The sequence below is a fragment of the Phoca vitulina genome, unplaced genomic scaffold (assembly GCF_004348235.1).
Source record: "Phoca vitulina isolate PV1807 unplaced genomic scaffold, GSC_HSeal_1.0 scaffold26, whole genome shotgun sequence".
Lineage (NCBI taxonomy): Eukaryota > Metazoa > Chordata > Mammalia > Carnivora > Phocidae > Phoca > Phoca vitulina.
In genome coordinates, this window is record NW_022589729.1 from 21,400,314 (window position 1) to 21,423,714 (window position 23,401).

The 23,401-nt window shown below is 40.5% G+C and overlaps 1 protein-coding gene across 2 annotated transcripts in view; it reads right to left on the reverse strand.

Annotated features, from left to right (window-relative positions):
- PPP1R12B (protein phosphatase 1 regulatory subunit 12B) overlaps positions 1-23,401 on the reverse strand; it is a 209,702-nt gene that overhangs the window by 29,460 nt on the left and 156,841 nt on the right. The window contains exon 1 of one of the 2 annotated variants that reach the window (XM_032422321.1): positions 12,697-15,041. The exons of the other annotated variant lie outside the window; for it this stretch is intronic. Within the exon in view, the coding sequence (XP_032278212.1) occupies positions 12,697-12,798 (102 nt within the window). The 5' untranslated portion in view covers positions 12,799-15,041. Of the gene's footprint in view, positions 1-12,696; positions 15,042-23,401 lie in introns of those variants that run through there. 2 annotated transcript variants of the gene reach the window in all.

A 23,401-nucleotide genomic window follows, 5' to 3' on the forward strand; every position in this document is an offset into this window, starting at 1 on the left:
TACATGCTCTAGTCAGGAAGTCGGAGAAGGAACTTCTCTAAGTGTTTTAGTTAAAGATCGTTCCTCTATCTTCTACTGAAGACAAATGAATGATGGCCATTAAGGCGAGACTCTTCGGTGTGTATCAACTAGATAAAAAGCGTTCACAGAAGGAATTACGTTCACAGCTTTTACGGCCCAACTGGGGGCACTAGGTATTGTGAATGAGACCCTGGAGCGGAAGAGACTAAAAGCTGTTCAGAAACCAGTATGAACACAGAAAACAGAGATAAAAAGAATGATTAGCTAGTTAGGCCATAGTTTTAAAAAGTGCTCCAAAACCAAGAAGCAGGCTCTCTCCTTTCATGCCTCTTGAAATTCTCCCATAATAATCTCATTGGTTAGGACCTGTTTCTAATAAAAGAACAGAGTGAAGATCGTCATTAATTCAGATGGCAATCCTGGAAAGGGACAGGAACCAGGCCGGTTTTGATTTGTGAAATGTGTAGGGCTCTCAAAACACCAGAGACTGGCTTAGAAAAATCCCCACAAAAGCTTTTAACTTGAAAGTTATCAGGAGTTCAGGAAGGCATGTAATTAAAACCAAACTCCTTTGTCCAAGTTTAAAATAAAATTGTGGCTCTGGAAAGCTGGGCCCAAGGGAAAGGAATGAGACCAAGTCACATGTCTATTGCCAAGACTGAAAGGGGTTTAACTTATGTTCCTTTGGAGTTAGGGCCTGACCCCACAGTGATGGGAAAAAATCTCCTATTTACATTTTCCCTGAAAGGGACTAAGCAGAAAGAACATTTTATATCATGTTTTTGTGCACTAGCTGAGCCAGGGGAAACAATTTGAGCTATTCTGGGATGGCCTACAGAGAACCAGCCTTTCCCTTCAGCGTTCTCAGATTAATGACTAATGATGAACAAGTCAACGATGGGAGTGTGGCTGCAAGCAACATGGACCTTTCAGATTTGGAGGGCTACTGCAAATCTACTCATTATCGGAGCTAACTGACAAGTAATATAATTCTATAACTTGAGTTTAAGAATCATTCTGGTTTCCTACATATGTCTGAGAGAGACAAAGGTTTCTCAGCTTTCTACCTTGAGGGAAGAATACCTTTACAACTCAAACAGATGGGATTCTTGAGAAAGTGAAAGGAGAGGCTACTGGTCTAGCTTTGAAAGGGATCTTTCTGAGTCTATACTGTTCTAGCAATATACTTGGGGATCCTGCACAATTTGGAAAAATACAGGGGGGTGGAATAAAAACTTAAGATTTACATAAGGTGTGACGGTGGAGGATGGTGATGATGAGGTCTGTATCAGGTTTTTTTCTCCACATCTAAAAAATTAGTATTTCTTCAATATCATAAAAAATTTCAATTGTATTTTCTATTGCTGCTGTGACAAATTATAATAAAATGTAGTGGCTTAAAACATCCATTTATTATCTCACAGTTTTGGCAGGTCACAAGTCTAGCACAGCTCTACTGGGTTCCCTGCTCATGTTCTCACTGGGCAGAAATCAAGGTGTCTGCTGGCTGGGCTCCTATCTGGAGGCTCTGGGGGAAGAATCTGCTTTTAAGACCATTCAGGGTGTTGGCAGAATCCAGGTTCTCGTGGCTGTAGGTCTTAGATCGCCACTTCCTTGCGGCTGTCAGCTGGTGGCTGCTCACTGCTCCTCGAGGTGCCCACACTCCTTCCCACACGGCCCCTTCCATCTTCAAGCCAACAACAGCACACTGAGTCCTTTTCATCTTCACATTTCTCTGGTTTCCCCTCTGTCATCAGCCAAGAAAGCTCTCTGCTTTTAAGGGGTCATGTGATTAGATCAGGCCCACCCAGAAAAATCTCCCTGTCTTAAGGGGAATTGTGCCACATAACATAATCAGAGGGGAACTAGCTCATCATATTTCTGGGCTCTGGAAATTAGGCCAGGACATCACTGGGGAGCCATTTTAGAGTCCCAACTACCACAAGGATCCCTCTTTATTTATTTTTTTTATTTTTTAAAAAGATTTTATTTATTTGACACAGAGAGAGACACAACGAGAGAGGGAACACAAGCAGGGGGAGTGGGAGAGGGAGAAGCAGGCTTCCCGCGGAGCAGGGAGCCCAATGCGGGGCTCGATCCCAGGACCCTGGGATCATGACCTGAGCCAAAGGCAGACGCCTAACCGACTGAGCCACCCAGGCAGGTGCCCCTATATCATAAATATTTCTGAGAAGTATCATTGCCAGATTGTCACTATTCAATCAATTTAATATGTATGTAGAATTGAGATGATGTAATGCCACCTCACATTATTCTAGACATCTCACTACATTTTAAAAGATAAATCATTGTTTATCAAATTATAGAACTAGACGTCTTTTTTGTGTCTATACATCATGCTACCTAAATATTGGAATTTTACAGTTCTTATTTTCTATGCAGGCCTGTACCTTTTCTTTGTGGATATTCCTAGCTACTGAAGAATTTCTCAATTTTTGGGAACTCACAAATCACACTTATTATAGAAGGAAATGTATACATATACTAAGGCCTCCCTAAAATATCCAAGGCAAGCCATTTTATATTTAAGATAATTCATAAACTGTTATGATCCATGAATACATCTGCAGGCTCAGGCACATTCTCTGTCCAACCTTTCACATGCTGCACACCACATATGATGAAAATGACCAACGAGAATGAGTAGCTCTGAAACTTGTGACTCTAGCAGGTGGGTCACATTTCTCACATTTAACACATATTTTTACTTTCCAAAGAGCTCAGAGTTTTAGGTCCTCACTGCTGTGCCCAGACACCTGAAACTATGGTAGCACATGAAATACACTCAGAGAATTCAAAAGAGCAAGGCTTAGTGAACACATGAGAAAAGAAGCCTGATCATCTCTTCCCGCCCCCCCCTCCCAAATACTGTTAGGTACTGCATATAAGAAGTCACACATTTAGAAGTCTCTAAGTCAGCTTCCGGATTTCATCCCACTCCTCTGTTAAGGCTCTTCAATAGAGGGCCGCCTGGGTGGTTCAGTCGGTTAAGCATTAAGCTCTGCCTTTGGCTCAGGTCATGATCCCAGGACCCCCTGTCGGGCTCCCTGCTCAGTGGGGAGTCTGCTTCTCCCTCTGCCCCCCGCCCCCCGCCCCGGCTTGCACTCGCTCTCTCACTCTCTCAAATAAATAAAAAAAATCTTTTTTTTTTTTAAAAAGCTCTTCAATAGATGCTATTACTAACCACCACTAACACCTCTTTTAGGCATTAAGCTTTCCATTCCCAAAGCCTGGGAAAAGATGGATTTTTTTTTACATGGTAAATGTCATTGTATAACAGCCTGCTTGGGCAGCAGTTATTTTAAATTTGGACTAGGCTATGAATCAAAATCTTTGCAGAAGGGTTAGTGAGGCTCTCCAGACCTCACATTTCAAGAGGAAATAAATACTGGGGAACCTAAATAACATAAGGTAAACCATTTTACTTCTAAGTAGGTCCCACACAAGGTCAGGGACTCCCTCTGCTCTTAGCCTTTTCTCTTTCTGTCCCCATAGAAGCCAAAATATTAACTCACACATTTTAGAGCTATAGATGCACTAGGAAACTGCAATAAACAGGTATCTGAATTGTCCTGGGAAGACCTATGGTTGGCCTTCAACTCAGAAGTAGGGTTTTCTAGTGTGTGGCCTTTGACTCCTTTCCAGGTGGCCAAATGGGATAGGAACAGAGAGCTCAGATCTTAATTAGGCAACAGTGTTCATTCCCTGTATTTATATTAAATGTCCTTGTGTGCCCAGCTCTGTTAGTGATACTTAGAGGAATAAAATAGATACGTGCAGAATCCAAGACATGGTTCTCTGATGTCAAAAAGCTCTTCTTTGGGGAGGAAAGATAAGCATATCCATAAAACAATGAGAGAGTGATGCAAGAAAGGGATCAAACACTAGACTTTCTGCTACATACAGCAAATAAAAAAGCAGAAAAGAGAGAGACCAATACTGACTAGAGATTTTCAGCAAGGCTTCATGGAAAGAACAGGCCTAACGGGTTCATCAGTCTGGAGTTTGAAACTAGGTGGTCATGAAGAATGATACTATCATGAGTGACTTGTAAGAAGTCTGGCACAAGTTGGGACCTTGTTAGGGCCACAGTTATTTAACTTCTCTCTGCCTCAGTGTTCTCATCAGTAAAGTAGGGGAAATGGTACCCAGTGTATAATGTTATCAAAAACACTAAATGAGAAAATAAATGTAAGTGCTTGGGACTGCACCTGGCATATAGCGAATGTTCTATAAATGTTAGCTATTGATATTACTACAGTTTTCTCTGTTTTTCTATTCTCTCTCCCATTCCTCTTTGGTCCTTTGGCTCTGCCAATGCTTGCTGGCTGCAAGAATAATAAGCTCAAACAAATTCCTTGGCACTCAAGTAAAGGGTTTTGATTATTGTAGATTTTGATAATCCAGGCTAATTCCTACTTACCCTTTCTAACCTACAGACATTTAAGGTCATTATTTTACTCTCTGGATAGTTATACTCTCTCCCAGATAACCAACCATATGAAGTTAATAAACATAAAGGTATAAAAACTCCTATATGAAAATGTTGTTTTCATAAGGAACCATAAAGGTTAAAGTCCAGACACACTTTTAGTATCTTTATCTAATCATTGCATTGGTAGAACTCCCTGCATTGTGTAACCAAAGACTGGCTGCGATGAGAACTAATCCCCCAGTTGTGGATAACTGCCACTCACTGCATAATAAACAGGTTAAGAAGAGAACCAAAAAGGGCTGAAAAAGAACAAAAGGCGGATGAAAGCCAACTCCAATTGCTTCCCTTGGGTCTTCTGACGATAATTAGTTGTCCGTTCACACAAATATTATGATTGAGATAGAGAAGTAAAAAACAATGCTGAATAAGTTGGGAGCTTTTTCAAATTTGAAAAACCACCCTAGGTCGCATAGCTGATTATGTACAGAAAATAAAACTAGAACCCTAAACTGACCTCCTAAATTTCTGGATTCTTTGGGAACTAAAGCTTATCACTGTAACATAGTCGACTACAATACCTCCAAACAAACAAACAATATATAAGACCTGCTTTCTGCGCAGTGACTGAATAGGAAAAACGATGGGAAGAAGCCACACGTGGTTACTACCTGCCTCACCCGAACATTTTATTCTCAGCTCTTTCCTTATGCTACATCTACTCCTCAGACAGGCTCACCACTCCTATGGCTTAATCATAAATATCAATGTTTTCAGCCCATAATTTTCTCCTGAGCTTTAGACCAAAATTTTCTTTTTTTTTTTTAAAGATTTTATTTATTATTTGAGAGAGAATGAGATAGAGAAAGAGAGCATGAGAGGGGGGAGGGTCAGAGGGAGAAGCAGACTCCCCGCCGAGCAGGGAGCCCGATGCGGGACTCGATCCCGGGACTCCAGGATCATGACCTGAGCCGAAGGCAGTCGCCTAACCAACTGAGCCACCCAGGCGCCCCCCAAATTTTTCCTGGATATCACTACCTGAATGTTCCAAACCTCTAACTCAACATACCCAAAGTGAAATCATTTCCCCCACTTCATGCCCTTTTTTTCCCCTCCTGCGTATGCCAACTAAATTTTGTCAAGCCATCTTCTTCTGAGTCACCTAGACCAGAGACCTGGGAGTCATCCTTGACTCTGCCCTCTCACAGGTTCATCCTTACCCTCATTCTATCAATTCCCAGTTCTCATCAATTCTACCTTCTAAATAGCTGAATGCTTCTCTGTTCTGCCTGGAGAATGTCTCTGTTCAGGCCCTTATCCTTTCTCACCTGGAGTATAGCATTCGGGTCAACAGACTTAACCTCCAGACCCTCCCTCTACAATCCAGCCTCCATAGATGCCAGAAATATCTCTCAAATAAGCAATTCTGATCACAGCAACTTTATTTCAACTTTTCAATCCTTTATCTACAGGATAACTCCCCAAATCCTCAGAATGACATACTAAGCCCCATATGACCTGGCTCCTGCTATGTCTCCAGTTTCATTTCCTATTATACTCCTAAATATATCTTTTGTTCTAGCCACACTGATCTGCAGCTCTCAAAATAATTCTATATTTTCTCATATATTTTTTCCCACTTTTGTAATGTAATTTCCTCCTTCTTTGACCACCTATCTTCTATTGGTCTTTAAACATCTGGCTAATGCATTTACACTTGACTGATCTCCTAAAACAAAAAACACCCTGGACTTGATTTTCTTTTTTATCTCCCCAGTTAGACTGTCAATTCCTTGAAGGCAGGGACTATATCTATCATTTCTGAATTCCAGTGTCCAGGATAGGGCCTATTGCATAGCAGATGCTCAAGGAATGTTAATGGTGGGAAGATTCAAAATAGAGTAGGTGGCCTTGATAAACATTTATCATGAAAACAGAAAATTGCGGAGGGCCAAGGGTAGGACATGGCTTGCATTTCTGTGTTGTCACATGGAAACTCCACGAAAGGAACTGATGCCTTCAAAACTCCCAGTGTCTTGGTTGAAAAACCATGACTTCAGATGCCATCTCATCCAGTTTTATGTAGAACATGGGTTAACTAGTCTACTATCTATCTAAGATTCCAAATGGGGAAACTGCTTTTGTTTCTACAGGTTCTACTATTCTTGCTTAGGAGATTCCTTGGGTTATAGAATTACTGCTGTTGACTTTTCTTGAGTGGAATTAAAAAAGAAAACAGATACGCTAGTGGTTTTCATTAGGAAAAACCAGTGGTTAATAGATTGCACCATTAATTAGCCTTATTCACCCAGACAAATGTTTCTCATTCCGTGACAATGGATTATAAAGCAAAGCAAAAAATGAATTCCAGATTGGTAGTGCCCACATGCAGTATGAGAGGTAGAAAGGATAAGATAATACACTAAAGAACTGTTTGGTGTTTGCCACAGGACAGCAGAAAGGACATGCAAAGAATGACTATCAATACTGATAGTCTGGAAGGCTAAGAGGCAGAGGGGAGCCTGTTAACCTGAGTGGCCACATAGACAAGGTCTTGTGAAAGCAGCAATCCTTTATCACTCACTTGTTTATCAAATGTTCTCTGATTAGTTTGTAGAGCTGGTTATAAAACAAAATAAGTTGGTTAATTGTTCCCTTTAAAAACCTTATGAAAAATCTCCATATTTTCAGTTGAGATATAAATCCTGAAGGAATAGCAATCCAGATTAAATGGGAAATGCTACTGATCTTGTTTTATAGATGCAGGTCCAATCCTATTATTGTAAAAACCAACCAATTCAATGAAAATCTGTCTAATTAAGAGATTCCCAGGGTTCAGTGATGACCTACTTACTTCAAGACTATTCAATATAATAAATATCAACTAAGCCCTACAATGTGGACATTTTTTAGTATTTTATCATCTTTGGATATACCTGTATTGAAAAATGTTTTGTTAAATTAGCAGATAATAATTTGAGAGCATCGACAAATGATTACCTGGCTCTTGTTTTCAAGGTGATTTAGACCTGCTAAACCATCTAAATTGACTAATTTCTAAGTTAATAGAATTAATATACTTGAGACCTGATAATATAAACGGTGAGTAAAAACCAAGAGCTAGAGGTGTCTAATGTATTTGTAGTTCAGAATTATTTTTTTTCGGTGTTGGAAAATTACATCAAAAGGAAGTTTTTCTACTAATTGTGTGAACCCAGCACCTCATGTAGTTGCTTCAGAGTGTGAGAACAGAGGCTAAGCCTTCAAATTCTCATACATAAATACCTGGTATGGCTCCCATTAGAAATTTGAGTGAATTGGGGCGCCAGGGTGGCTTAGACGGTTAAGTGTCTGATTTTGGCTCAGGTCATGATCCCAGGGTCCTGGGATTGAGCCCCTTGTGGAGGCCTGCTTGGAGTCCTATGGCAGGCTCTGAGCTCATCGGGGAGTCTGCTCCTCCCTCTCCCTTTGCCCCCCCGACCCCTGCTCATGCACGCGCGCGTGTGCGCTTGCTCTCTCTAATAAATAAATAAAAATCTTAAAAAAAAGAAAAGAAAGTAATCCGAGTGAATCCAGAAGCTGTTCTGCTTTCCCTGAGTAAAAAAATCAGAGATGGGTAGATCTGTTACTAAGGGAGCTCCATGAATTTTAGAGACAAAAGAGATGTTGGACTAGTGTGAACCTAGTGTGAAAGCCAAAAGACTTGTTTAAAATTATTTCACTATTCAGGGTCAACAGAGACCAAAACAGCAAATACTAAGAGCATACCACTTAGAATAATCATTTTAATTTTTAAAAAAGATTTTATTTGGGACACCTGGGTGGCTCAGTTGGTTAAGCGGCTGCCTTTGGCCCGGGTCATGATCCCAAGGTCCTGGGATCGAGTCCCACATCGGGCTCCTTGCTCAGCAGGGAGCCTGCTTCTCCCTCTCTCTCCCTCTGCTTGTGCTCTCTCTGTCAAATAAATAAAAATCTTAAAAAAAAAAAAATATTTTATTTATTTATTTGAGAGAGAGAGTAAGTGAGAGAGAGAGCGCGCACACAAGCAGGGGGAGTGGCACAGGGAGAGGGAGAAGAGACACCCCGCCAAGCAGGGAGCCTGACGTGGAGCTCGATCCCAGGACCCTGGAATCATGACCTGAGCCAAAGGCAGATGCTTAACAGATTGAGCCACCCAGGCACCCCAGAATAGCCATTTTAGTGGAGGATCGGGGGGTGGGGATACTAAAAGAATGGATGATGGATATTTTCCTTATGGAAAGAGAGGGGTGTATTTTTAAAGATTTTATTTATTTATTTGACAGAGAGAGAGACAATGAGAGAGGGAACACAAGCAGGGGGAGCAGCGGAGGGAGAAGTAGGCTTCCCTCAGAGCAGGGAGCCCAATGCGGGGCTCGATCCCAGGACCCTGGGATCATGACCTGAGCCAAAGGCAGACACTTAATGACTGAGCCACCCAGGTGCCCCAAGAGGGGTATATTTTTAAAAACCACGTTTAACAGTGTAATTTTGTGTTCAGAGAATGAAAAATATTATTTTCGAAATACAAACTAGAGAAAGTAAAATCTTAGCTGGTAAGACATACTATTCTCTATATAAGTGATTTTTCATTAGGGAGAATACTAGTTGTACAATCTCTAGGCCAGCATTACATTTTTATATTATTAAAAAGGGCCCTAGTTTACTGAGTACAGAAACACTGAATTATGTAATGTTAAAAGTATCAGAAACTGTTGAGAGTTGAAAAGTAAAGGTATGATAAGATAGTTTCAGTTTTCCAGGACTGATAAATCATCCTGCTGTTTGTTTTCTCAAGTTAAAAATTATACCTGTTTGAGTTACAGTTTATAGTTTGCCCATACTGCTTCTTGAACATCTGGCTAAGAGCAAGGTGTCCAAAATATGCTCCCCATGTGCATAACCTTTATTTAAAAATTCCCTTTGAGAGCATTTTCCTTATATGGAAGCATTTAATATTTAGCCTCTTTACCAATAGTAAGAAAAAAATCATAAATATTTATACACTGGCTCAAAATTTGAATCATTTGTTTTGAAGAATGTTGGCTTCAGAGGCCACACCTCTTTGTGCAACTTTTAGCAGAAAACCGAATGTGCACAAGTTTGCATGAGGAGAGAGAAAAAGGTGTTCTGATCTTAACTCTGAGATGCACACAGACGTGTCCCAGCATCTTTACTCAAGTATTTCTGCCTCTGAAATATGAAGACCTGTAGCCCACGAGGTCTCAGGCTCTGTGGGATCCACGGTTTCATATGCTCTGACGAGGATTCGAGAAGCAGGCGTGGGAGATTCAGCAGAGCCTGTCGATTCCCCCTGTCGGTCTGTAGACACTGCCTTCCTCCTGCCTACAATTTCAGTTTCCTGGGTCCTCATTATGCCTGAACTTTGGATTCCCACAGCTACCCAAGCTTTTAACTGTCATCTTTGACCCTAGAAAGTTCTTAACCTTCCAGTGTATTTGGTATGAAATCACTGTTGTGGATAAATATGGGTTTTGGACCCAGAGATACCAGGTTCTGCTGCTTACTAGCTGAGTGATGTGGGTAAGCCACTTCTCTTCCGTGTATCTCGGTTTCCTCATAGGTAAAATGGTGATAGCAACACCCACCTTCCAGGGTGGCTGGGGGTTAAATGAGGTAATGCAGGCGAAGCAGCAGCCAGTTAAGTAACCGGGCATCAGAAGGCATATGAGCGCAACACTACCACCACATACAGAGTGAGAAGAGGGATGGTCATAGCATTCAAAACCCGTTTGTGGGGCGCCTGGGTAGCTCAGTCGGTTAAGCGTCTGCCTTCGGCTCGGGTCATGATCCTGGGGTCCTGGGATCGAGCCCCACGTCGGGCTCCCTGCTCGGCAAGGGAGCCTGCTTCTCCCTCCCCCTCTGCCTGCCTCTCTGCCTACTTGTGCTCTCTCTCTCTGTCAAATAAATAAATAAAATCTTAAAAAAAAAAAAGTTTGTAAGCAGCACCCTAATTAGTTAGGACATGAGGGGAAACTAGGCTACAGGGGAATCTTAAGAGATAAATCTTAGTTTTATAACCCATTCAGAGTGTCAACAGCCTCCAAATTAGTGTTGCATATCTTTCACTCTCTCAGACAGTAAAGGCACAAGCAACATAATAGAACATGAATGATACACAAACATCAACACTCTTTATAGTAGAGCCTAAGGCTATGCGGACCTGGAAGTTGGTTACAGTAAGTGGATGCTATTATGGGAATCCACAGCCACTGACCACTAAAATTGGGATGCAGTCTCTTATTAAGGCCATCCATGTGCTGGTTTCCTGTAATCCAAATTTTCAAATTCTCTCCCACAATGACCTCTGTCTAAAAAGTCAGGGACGGGGGGATGATGGAATGAGGGTGGAAAGGGTGGATGACAGCCGTTAGGACTGCGACAAGAAGAAAGTAGTACTTAACTGTAAAGAAGAAATGGGTTCAAACAGAACGGGAAAAGGCGTGTGTCACTAAACAGATTTTGTTGAATGCTCACGAGGTATCACACACTGCTCCAGGAACTGTGGTTACAGTAGTGAACAAATGTTAACAATGGGCTCTTTACAGCAAAGATACTGCTGAGTTTGATAAGAGGGACAGGAACAAACACTACTGAACTAAAAGTGCTCCATTTTGTGGACCTCAATTGGGAGCCACCAAAAAGTACCCAACAGCTGCTGAGGGGGAAGCACTCTGTGGCTGCTTTTTTTTTTTTTTTAATAAGTATATGTTTACAGTCCCTTTTATTTTTAATAATTAATTAATTGAGGGAGAGAGAGAGAGGGAGACAGAGAGGGAGGGAGAGCGTGCACGTGTGAGCAGGGCGGGGCACAGGAAGAAGGAGACAGAATCCCAAGCAGGCTCCATGCTCAGTACGGAGCCCAACGCAGGGCTCGATCCCACGACCCTGAGATCTTGACCTAAGCTGAAACCAAAAGTTGGACACTCAACTGACTGAGCCACCCTGGTGCCCCACACTCTATGGCTCCTTAGAAAAGAAAGGCAGCAGCCTATGAAACTCTCCTGGAACTCAACAATGGTGACATATACACTGGAGCCTCTCAGTCCTTTCACCAAAAGAAGTCATGAATGAAACAGCTTTATAACAAAATCCTTTTGGTATTCTGGTAACTAAACATCCCTAGCTGATGTCCTAGACCAACATGTCACATAGCAAATGCCACTCCATGATAATTTATCCCATGAGAAAGACACTGAAAATGAATATAAAGTAACTCAGAAATGCAGTAGTCACTTCAGGTTTCTTGCAGATTTTCCCCCCACAGCTCCCCAAATAAGGAAGCTATGACCATGATATTTGTTATTCTGTACACAGTAGAGCACAATCTTGTTCCCTAAGAAGGAACTGCTACCTTGCCTACTACCTAATATGCCCATCGGGGCTTCTCATCGGTTGCTATTGGTAGCAGTCCTTGCTTTTGTCAGTTTCTTACAGACGAAGACACTAAATCAGATGCAAATCGCTTCTACAGAAACATACGCTCGAGAAAAAAACTCAAGTGGATCTGCTTAGGACATTACAAACACTTCCATACAGCTGGTTGTCAACAGCTAGGAGTTCTTTCTCTGAGTTTATAAGCATGAAATTTCCTGATGGTGACTGAGGAGTAAGGAAGACTCCAAGTGTCCATAACTATTGCTCGTTTTGTTTTTTCTCGCTATCACTCAATGGACACATAAAACAGGCGAGGGCACACTCTCTCCCACATACATGCCTACACAAACGTTCATGAGGAACTTCCACATAACTGAAGTTTAATGTATATAGTTTCATGGCCATTTGGGAGCTTTTTCTCTAGAAACATAGTATTGACCCACAAAAAAAACAAGACAGGGAGCAACTAAAAATAGCCACAGAAATTAAGAAACGCCTGTAAGATATAGAGACAAGGACTCTAAAATCTTACTGTCAGGCAGCTTACAACTGACAGTTAAAAGCTAAGATAGAAATTGTAGTCTGACATATTTAAGTCTGCTTTTACTTAAGACTACAGTAAGTATTATGAACCATAACCTCCTGCAGAAAAGCTAACAGGGTCTTTACTTTCAAATTTTCTTTTTTCCTCTACCAATTCCCATATGCTCTGAAATGCCTTTGCTCTAAACCTAACTCCCCAAGTTACATATACATTCTCCACCTTTGACACAACTATGAACATATGTAAATAAAATGCTGCTTACTCGGAGTGTCTTGGCAGTCGGGGAGGGAGATGCTGGGGGAGAATCAGACTGAGATTTCCTATTCCGAGTGAATTCTTTACTTCGGGTATACACAGAGGACATGGTTCCTCAGGATGTAGACAGACACTCAACCACTGGATTCTTCACGCAAAGCTGGGAAACCGTCCCTGCAGGTTTACCCTCACAGAATCTCTCCTTTTGACTTGATGCAAGAAGACTTTGGAGAGAACTAAATAAAGGATAAAAGCCACCCTGTAAATTATAGTCTTGCGCTCTGAACCAGTCCACAGTTAAACAGAATCTGAGAGGCGTGTTCCATCAATATTTTCAGTCCAGCTTCAACCACAAGTGCTCGGGACTGGTAGCTTACGATGGAGGGTATTGTGCTGAGCCACACCTTTTATGCCTAGATCGAGTCCTTGATTCTCCCAAAAGGACACTTCTTAGTGAGACTTGCTCCCCAATAAAACCTGAGTCTAGTTTCCCGATGACACTGGATTCAATCCCAGAGGAAAGACGACTTTGGATCCTGCTGGAGACGAGCCTGGGATGAACTACCGTCACTTTATCCAGAGGGAAGAAACAGAAATCCTCTGGAAATCATGCTGTTTTTCCTTAGCTTGACTCCACTGGGCTGGAAGGGGTTTAGAACTGCTGTGATAAATTCAGGTTAAACAACTTAAAAAAACAAAAAACAAAAAAAATACAAATAAGGAACCCAGAGTTTATGAGAAGGAAGCCATCTGAGGAAGTCAAGTTTCCCTAAGTCCTCCCAGATGAAGCTGCTTTTACATACAAACACTCACAGTCATACACACATCTTTTCCCCTCCCCTCTTCTATTTTCTGACATTCCAAATCCCTATTCGCTCAGGGAGGAATGCTGGAGAAGAGCCAAGGGCAAAGATTCACTTTCAACTCAGAATTCGGGTTGCCACTTGCAGGAGGAAAAGAAAGCCTGCCAGCTTCTAGGAATAAAGGGAGGCTCTTTGGGGACATGCTCAGGGGCGAAACCCACCAAACTTTCTGGTATCCACTGCTTCAATTAGAGTAATAAGCAGCAGTTTCAACAGCTGATTTCTCCGAACAGTTCGCTAAATATGAGAATGGGGACTTTTCAACTTCTGGATCTATTAAGTAACAAAGCCCTGACAGACACATCAGTCAAAGCACCTTCAGGCCCTTTATGTTCCACTTGAATGACAGGTCATTCCTGCCGCACCACAAGGAAGCCCAGCAAATTGAAACTTTGGCCCACTGCAAAGGAAACTCTCTGTACGTTAGAGACTTTAACGGCTGAGTCTCTGAGTATACAGCTTAACAGAGTTTTCCAAAATGCCATAACCAGGGAAGAACAAGATGGGAAAGGGGTACAGGTAAGGGGAAAAGGGTCAGAAATGAAGAAAGAAAGCAGAGACAGGAGCAGAAATGCAAGACTACAGGACTGAATTACCCACAGGGACAATTAAGAGTTAAGAAGAAAGGAATTTATTTGCTTAGTGTTGAAGGTTTTTGGATTTGGCCTTGAAACATCTCAAATTTAATCTTTTGCACTCTGTTGTCATCACTACCCTATCCAACATTTCTAGGCCAAATGCTTTCTAAGCCAATGAGTTTAGCCCCAAAGTAACAACTCACTTCTCTATGGGCTCTTGGAAACTCTATCCTGCCCTTCCTTTTCCTACACAAAATTTATATTTTTTCCTTCAAATCTTCCCAGCATGCCACTCTTTTTTCCTCTAATTATCTTGACATCTTCTTTATTCTTACGACCAATTTTGTGAAATTAAATGAAGGGAAGTGATCAGCTTCTTGGGGGTTGGTCTGAGGAATACGGGTTGACAAGGGTTTATTAAAAGAGCTCATTCCCAATCTAAAAAACTTAAGAAGACCGATCAATTCCACCACAAACCAGAACTATACTGTGTCTGAAAGGCCAATTATTTTGGGAATTAGGATTTATGAATCTTACGTTTTAGATCCTACTTATATAGTTAATCTCATCTGGTAAGAGTGAGTTTTTCTTTATTAGATCTTTTCACTTAGAAAAGAAATATTGACGTAAACCTAAATAGTAACATTCCCATAGCAAGCACGATTGTCTAGGGAAGGATTAGGAGGGATACTTTTTCACTCTCCAGAATGAAAGTCACCAGGTTACATTATTCCTCAAAGACATGGCAAGAACAAGTATGATCAGTCGGTTCCCTGACCTGTTTCTGTAAGATTTATACAGCGATTTCATTACTCACTGGTAATTGAAGAGGAAATGTAAAAGCCTACTACTCCCAACTATTATTCTTGTCTCTTTTTACTTCTTTTTTATATCTACTTCTAGGCAGTGGTAAACTTTTTTATATTTTAAAGTGTTTTGGGGCACCTGGGTGGCTCAGTCGGTTGGGCATCTGCCTTCGGCTTAGGTCATGATCCCAGAGTCCAGGGATTGAGCCCCGCATTGGGCTCCCTGCTCAGTAGAGAGTCTGCTTCTCCCTCCACCTCAGCCCCCCACCCCCCCGCTCGTGCTCTCTTGCTCACTCTGTCTCTCAAATAAATAAATAAAATCTTAGAAAAAAAAGTGTTTTAACATACATTATCTCATCTGATCCTCTCAATACCAAGAGGCAGTAACCTAGTCTAATTAGGGGATTGGCTTTATACAGGGGGGTTGAGCAAATAAACAAACATATTGAGGCTAATGGGAGTGAGGTTTCTCAATGCTGGAGAAGGCAGGTATAAATAAGAAAAAAGGGAAACCTAGGATAAACCTTGTGATACGCAGGATCGAAGGTATTGGTGTGAACTAGTGATTTTCAATATATACAGACATAAATAACTAAAGATGCAAGAATGTGTGTGTGCACGTATGTCTAAGTAAATGAATCTATAGATGTATTTCCTAGCTCTGTGCACTGAGAGACGTGGGAAGAGCAACACTCCAGCAGCATTTCACACACCTAGTGCCCAGGTCATTGTTTCTATGTGCCACTCTCCATTAAAAGGAACAGGGCTCCCTGGAGAAATGACTAATTCCAGAGTTGGGGCAGGGATAGAAAATAAACCTCGGTCTCTTGTGTCAGAAAGTAAGGAAGCACTTTAACAATAATGGGAACATGACGAAAGGACATGGAGAGGTTAAAAAGCCAAATCTGAAACAATCTGAGCATCAAAATAAATAATGATAGTGAAAAGTTACAACCCACTGAACAAAATAGGAACCCATGAGCACACATTAATATAAATAAATGAATGAAAAAAAGAAACGAGAGAAAGTTCTTCCTTACAATAGAATGCCTACTAATAAATGTAGAAGGAGGAATGAAATTAGAAAAATGACTACTTGGCAAACATCAACGTAAAATCAATCCAAGAAAGGAACATTAGTGGATACCAAAGCTAGTAGATAAAAATAGGATGAGGAACTGGATTTTACATAATCTCAAAGTACTGCCTCATAAAATACTTAAAGGAGGAAAAGGAAGCTTTACTGTGGAGAAACCTAGCAGACATGATCTTAATCAAGTGATCAAAGCTACTTTGATCACTTGATTTACAAAGTGATCAAAGTACTACAAAGTAGTGGGACAAATTGTTAAGGCACAAAGAGAAGAGCAAAGGATCACTTCTTTGACATTGTAAAAAATGCATAAATTGGGTATACTTATGAGGAAACACTGGGCCCAAACTGAGGGACATACATGACAGGCCTGTTATCTTAAAAAATACCAAGGTCAGGGCACCTGGGTGGCTCAGTCAGTTAAGCCTCTGCCTTCAGCTCAGGTCATGATCCCAGGGCCCTGGGATCGAGCCCCTGCATCACGTTCCCCACTAAGCAGGCAGCCTGCTTCTCCCTCTCCCCCTGCTTGTGGACTTTCTCTGTCAAATAAATAAATAAAATATTAAAACAAAACAAAACAAAACAAAAACAAACAACCCAAGATCACAAAAGGCAAGGAAAGACCAAACTAGAGAGACATGAGAATCAGGTTTAATGTGTGATCCTGTACTGGATTCTTCTGCTACAAAGAACATTTTGGGACAACTGGTGAAATTTGAATGTGGCCTCTGGGTGAAGACTATACAAGGGTCTTTGTACTATTCTTTTTTATTTAGATTTTATTTATTTATTTGAGAGAGAGAGAGAGACAGAGAGAGAGAGAGAGAGAGCACGAGTGGGGGGAGGGGCAGAGGGACAAGTAGACTCCTGGCTGAGCAGGGAGCCCAACACAGGGCTCCATCCCAGGACCCTGAGATCATGACCTGAGCTGAAATCAGATGCTTAATCGACCGAGCCAACCAGGCACCCCTGTACTATTCTTAAAATATTTCTGTAAGTTTGAAATTGTTTCAAAATAAAAAGTTAAAAAAACCCACCCAGTTCTTTCATATTACGAGGGTGGGAAATGGGGGCAAATGAGGTAACTTCTTTTAACCCCAAAGAACTTTCAAAAGATAGTCTCTCATTACAGATATAATTAAGGTTTTGTGTTCACCAAAGAATTGGGTTTTTTAATGGCAGTAAGCAATCACTTGGGCTAAAGGCACAATGAAATAAGTAAGATTCATTAGGTGGTCATGAATCAATTTAGTGGTTCACAACCAGGTCAATAAAAAGTGAAACAGAATAGCAAATGTCAGAGTACATTACACAGAGAGTAAGGGTATGCTTTCATGGAACCGTTGTTTCTGTTAGAACACATCTATATACTGGGTCACAGTGTAAAATGCATTTCTTACTGTGAGTCATGGTCAAAAAAGTTCGAAAGCAAAGAACAAAGAGCTAGTACAAGTCCTTCTCTGGGGAGAAGAGAAAGAGTAGTTTCTACTTGGCATGAGAGGAGGATAGTCTTCTCATCCCTGAGTTATCAAACTGGCAAAAGATATGTGCTCTCAACTAAATCTGACCCAATATTATATTGCTTGATCAGTAAAATCTGAAAATACTACAAAAAGTCACTACTTACTAAGCAAAATTTTTTTTGGTGGACAAACACCAAAGAATGATTTTATTATGGTTGATAAAATTCCCAGAATCATCTCTAGTGTCCAACTGTCAGAGTTTCACCATACAAACACACTATCCGAATGCACCCTGCAAATCCTTTGTTGGTCTAAGGCATGAATGGAGATTCCTTGAATGTCACTGAAGGGCTTTAACTAGAGGAACCAGTACACCACTGACTGTCATCTCAAAAAGGCATGTTTGGAATTCCAACTCTTTTTTTTTTTTTTCCCTAGTTGAAGAACACGGTTCCCCCTTTCCCCCAATAAACCAATACTTCAAGATCAACAGTGTTCATTACCATATGAAGAGGGAAACTGTAGTTAGAATTTGTAAGCATATCACATTTTGGGTATCAAACATGGTATTATTAAGTTCACAGAAAAAAACATTTTAGATACTCTGCTTGCTGTATTTGCTATTCCATATAGACTAGGATCCTGCAGAAGGGGTCCTGATATTTATCCAGATAGATTAAAAATATTTTCTTAAAAACTTTATCTGGTAAAGATTCTGAATAGGGCAAGGATTAAGAGTATAGAAGGACAGACAGGATGTGAAGACACAGGTGAAAGAACATAATTTGCTCTTTGGTTCAGAGCCAAACTAATTTTTCAAAATTCCTGAGGGCAGAGTATACAAATATAAATGGATGTGTGTGCATAGGAAGGGGGTGGGTACACCTGCAAAATGATATATCAACTATGAACAACTACTAAAAATAAACCTCATAATTCTATTAGATTGTAAAACCCATAGAAGCTTTATTTTATCATTCTATAAATCACAGAAAATCTAATCTCTTGGAATTAGTTACTTTTAAAATTAAAATGATCTCAGAGGGGTTTCACAATCTCAAATGGTCCCCATCTATACCTTTCAAGTTCTTTTGTTACAAAAAAGGAAATACAATAACAGAATTAAGTTCTGAAGTGCTTTTGGCTAAGGGGACCAGAAAGACCCTCTCTATTAGCACTTCTGAAAGTCAGAATTGAGCCTAAACTATGAGATGTTTTAAGTCAATAAATAAATGCTGTATAACTACAGACGGAAACATTAGGCCTACACTTTACTGATGGGGCCCCAAACCTGAAACTCAATCATCTAGAACTGTAATCTCTAAAATTGTATTTTTGGCATAGGGCCAAAAGAATCCTTCCCCATCATCCATTTCATCAGATACAGCAAAAGTAGGGGTGCCTAGGTGGTTTAGTCAGTTAAGTGTCTGCCTTCGGCTGGGGTCATGATCCCAGGGTCCTGGGATAGAGCCCCATGGAGGACTCCCCGCTCTGCAGGGGGTCTGCTTCTCTCTCTCCTCTGCCCCTCCCCCTGCTTGTGCTCTCTTAAAAAAAAAAAGCATAGGAAAGTTCCTCTTGGAAGGTAAGCATGGCTTCTAAACCACAAGGTCTTCAAAGCCTAAAGGACACTGTTAAATTGGCAGACATTACCTAGTCTTTCAAAAAAAAAAATTTTTTTTTTAAGATTTTATTTATTTGACAGAGAGAGCGAGAGAGCACAAGCAGGGGGAACAGCAGTGGGAGAGGAAGAAGCAGACTCCCCGCTGATTAGGGAGCCCGACGCGGGGCTCAATCCCAGGACCTGGGGATCATGACCTGAGCTGAAGGCAGATGCTTAACCATCTGAGCAACCCAGGTGCCCCGTCTTTCAAAAATTTTTATGCTGCTTCCTGCAAATCAATTTTTTTGGTAGCTTAGTTTATAAACTTCTGAGTAGCCACAATATACAGTATTTTAGTTTAGATTTAAGGAAGAAGGTAATGAGTCAAATATTAACAATTAAGAACTATAAATAGTTTAAGATCCCTGTTCCTCCTTTTGGAACTAAGAGTTTGAAATAGAGCAATCGTTTTCAGCCCCATTTATGAATATAAGGACAAAAGAAAATTTATTTATTTATTTATTTACTTACTTATTTACTTACTTATTTGTTAAAGATTTTATTTGTCAGAGAGAGAGAGAGCACAAGCAGGGGGAACGCCAGCCAGAGGGAGAAGCAGGCTCCCCACTGAGCAAGGAGCCTGATGCAGGACTCGATCCCAGGACCCAACCCTGGGATCATGACCTGAGCTGAATGCAGACACTTAACCAAGCTACCCAGGTGTCCTGAAAATATTTTTATTTTTAATCATCAACTGATACTTTTCTTCCACCAATCCATCTAACACTATTAAGTCCTTACTCCATGCAAGGTACTATTAGGGTTACATAAAGTTCTTTAAGACATGATTATTGTCTTTAAAGAGATGATAGGAAATCTCAAGATTTACATAACTGCAAAGTGAGGGCTCCATACTGCTAAAATTAACAATTAGCACCACAATGAGATATCACCTCATACCAGTCAGAATGGCTATTATAAAAAAGACAAGAAATAACAAGTGTTGGTGAGAATGTGAAGAAAAGGGAACCCTCATGTCTGTTGGTGGGAATGTAAATTGGTATAGCTACTATGGAAAACAGTATAGAGGTTCCTCAGAAACTTAAAAATAAAAATACCATACGATCCAGTAATTCCACTGCTGCATATTTACCCAAAGAAAATGAAAACACTAGTTTGAAAAGATATGTGTATCACTATGTTCATTGCAACATTACACACAATAGCCAAGATATGGAGGCAACCTAAGTGTCCATCAATAGATGAATGGATAAAGAAGATGTGGTGTATGTATATACAATGGAATATTACTCATCCATAAAAAAGAATGAACTCTTGTCATTTGTGATAACATGGACGTACCTAGAGGGTATTATGCTAAGTGAAATAAGTCAGACAGTGAAAGACAAATACTGTACGATTTCACTTACATGTGGAATCTAAAAAATACAACAAACAAAACAGAAACAGATTCATAAATACAGAGAACAAAATGGCGGTTGCCAGAAGAGAGGGGGTTGGAGGGGTAGGCAAAATAGGTGAAGCGGATTAAGAGGTACAAATTTGTTATAAAATAACAAGTCACAGAGATGAAAAGTACAGCACAGGGAGTATAGTTAATAATACCATAATAACTCGGTATGGTGACAGATGGTGACTATACTTACTGTAGAATGGCATAATGAATAGAATTGTCAAATCACTATGCTGTACAACTAAAACTAATATAACATTGTATGTCAACTATACTTCAATTAAAAAAAAAAATTGTAGGGGCACCTGGGTGGCTCAGTCGGTTGAGTAACCCACTCTTGGTTTCACCTCAGGTCATGATCTCAGGGTCTTAAGATTGAGCCCTGCATCAGGCTCTGCACTCCGAAGAGTCTGCTTCTCTCTCTCTCCTTCTCCCTCCGCCCCTCCCTCGATCTTGCACTCGCAAAATAAATAAATCTTAAAAAAAAAAAAGAATTGTAAACATAAAAAACAAAAATCAAAAAACCCCATCAAGCCCTACTCTTCCATATGTTCTTATGTAATTTCTAATTTCACACTAAACAAATAAGCTGTTTTTAAAGGAGACCATCAATAGCACACAGCCAAGTGAGGACAGCAGACAGAGTGAATAAGAGCGGCATTTACTATTCCATGTATTTATTTATACTGTTGTTTTTATTACTGGGCACCTAGAGGGGCCACAAGCATTACTTGGGGGAAAGGGGATATATGAGAAGTTCTGAAGAGAACAGAAGTTCTTTGTCACTTAACTCCTTTGTCCTTCCATTTTCCCATCTTAATCCTCATTTTTAATTTATGTGATATGAAAATCTTCCCCCTTCTTTGAGGATGGGGAAGATCAATGATGTTAACTCATGTTTAATGATTTTTCCTGCGGAGATGCTCCTGAGTGAGGTGGACATATTAGGGATTTTACCACAAAATGACTCTCTTACCCTCAACTTCTCATTTGAAGTGAATCATTGCAGAGTGAAGAGTCGGCCTTCATTCCAATAATAAGGAAATAAAGAGCAGAAGGAAGTCATGCAATTCTTTCCATTTAATACAGGGCTTTTGACATGTGTTCTTTATGAAAAGGCAATAAAAGCTAAAAATCAGACCAACAAAACACACCCACTAAAAGGCTTGTGTACATTCTGGTGGGTTGCGGGGGGGAGGGGACAGGAGATAGTGCCATTTTGAGGTACAAGGCAGTAACACAGAAACAAAGTAAGCTAAGACCTACAAGTTGCCTAGCATGGAGTTTACCAATTTTTATTAGTCTGCAGAATGTTTCCCATCTTGCTCTCATATACTTAAATAATGTTGCAGTGTTATAAAAGTTTAACTCTCAGAAACGCACTTAAGGGTAAGGGATTATTAGAGGTCCTTTAAGAAACCTGTCCCAGAATTAGTGTACAGGTTTAGTGTTTTGCAATTAAATTTAAACTGAGTAACAGCTAAAAAAGACAAACTGAAGTGCGAAGCTACCTCCTTTTTTTATGTGAATAACTTAACGCAGTTTTTCCTCTACTCACACTTTCTTTGTAGGCCATATCCGATAGCAAGAGTAGTAAGTAGTTAGAGGGGGCAACTCAGAACCTTAGCAGAGGTTTTTTTCAAGGGTAGAGGTGGCAGTGGGGGCAATACCCCCTCAGGGGCACGTGCAAACATGTGGGGACACTGGTTCTCACAGTGACTGCAGAGTGCTATCACAATTTAGTAGGACAGGGTCAGGGATGCTAAATGTGTCCTACTCTGCTCCAGACAGAGCCACATGAGGAAGGAATAATTACTCTGTCAAAATGCTCACAATACCTTGATGAGTCAAAATGCTTCAACTGATCAGAAGCACTAACAGAGCAAATTAAATCTTTTTCGATTAGCTTAAAAGTAGCCCAAAGGGCTCTCTCTATAGGTTATATGGCTGGTTAAGCACTGAATAAGTGCTTAAAACAGTATGACTTATCTAAAACTTTTGTTACAAGTATAAATATTCAGTAAAGAGTTGTTTTATTTTTATTTTTTATTTTTTTAGAGAAAGAGAACATGCACACCAGTGGCGGGGGAGGGAACAGAGAGAGGAAGAGAGAGAATCTTAAGCAGGCTCCACGCCCAGTGCGGAGCCCAACCTGGGGCTCGATCCCATGATCCTGAGATCATGACCTGAGCCACAATCAAGAGCCAGCCACTTAATTGACTGAGCCACCCAGGCAACCCAAGAGTTGTTTTAAAAAGTTGTTTATCTTAATAAAGTTGCTTAAGAAAGTCAAGGAGAGGGGGGCCTGGGTGGCTTAGTCGGTTAAGTGTCTGCCTTCGGCTCAGGTCATGATCCCGGGCTCCTGGGATAGAGCCCTGCATTGTGCTCCCTGCTCAGCGGGGAGTCTGCTTCTCTCTCTCCCTCTGCCCCTGCCCCCCGCTCATGTGTGCTCTCCCTCAAATAAATGGATAAAATCTTAAAAAAAAGTCAAGGAAAAAGATGCTGAACACTACCACATTTTTTTTATAATACCTTAAAATACTTAATTATATTTTAGAATAGCCTTTAAAATAAATAAATTTGTTTAGTGCATAAAGATATGTTCGATATTTATGTTGTGCTTATAATCTGTATATCAGGCAAAATGTACTACCAGCTGGTGGTAACATGCCTTAAACTTAGGCTCAGTATTTGGTAATAATGAGCTTCTTGACAATGTAACCTACCACTTAAAAGTATAAAATCAGAGAACCATCATAAGCTATGAGTAATAGAAATCTATAAAAATAAATTATAAACACAAAGGTTCAGAAATTCTACTTTAAGTTCAAGTTT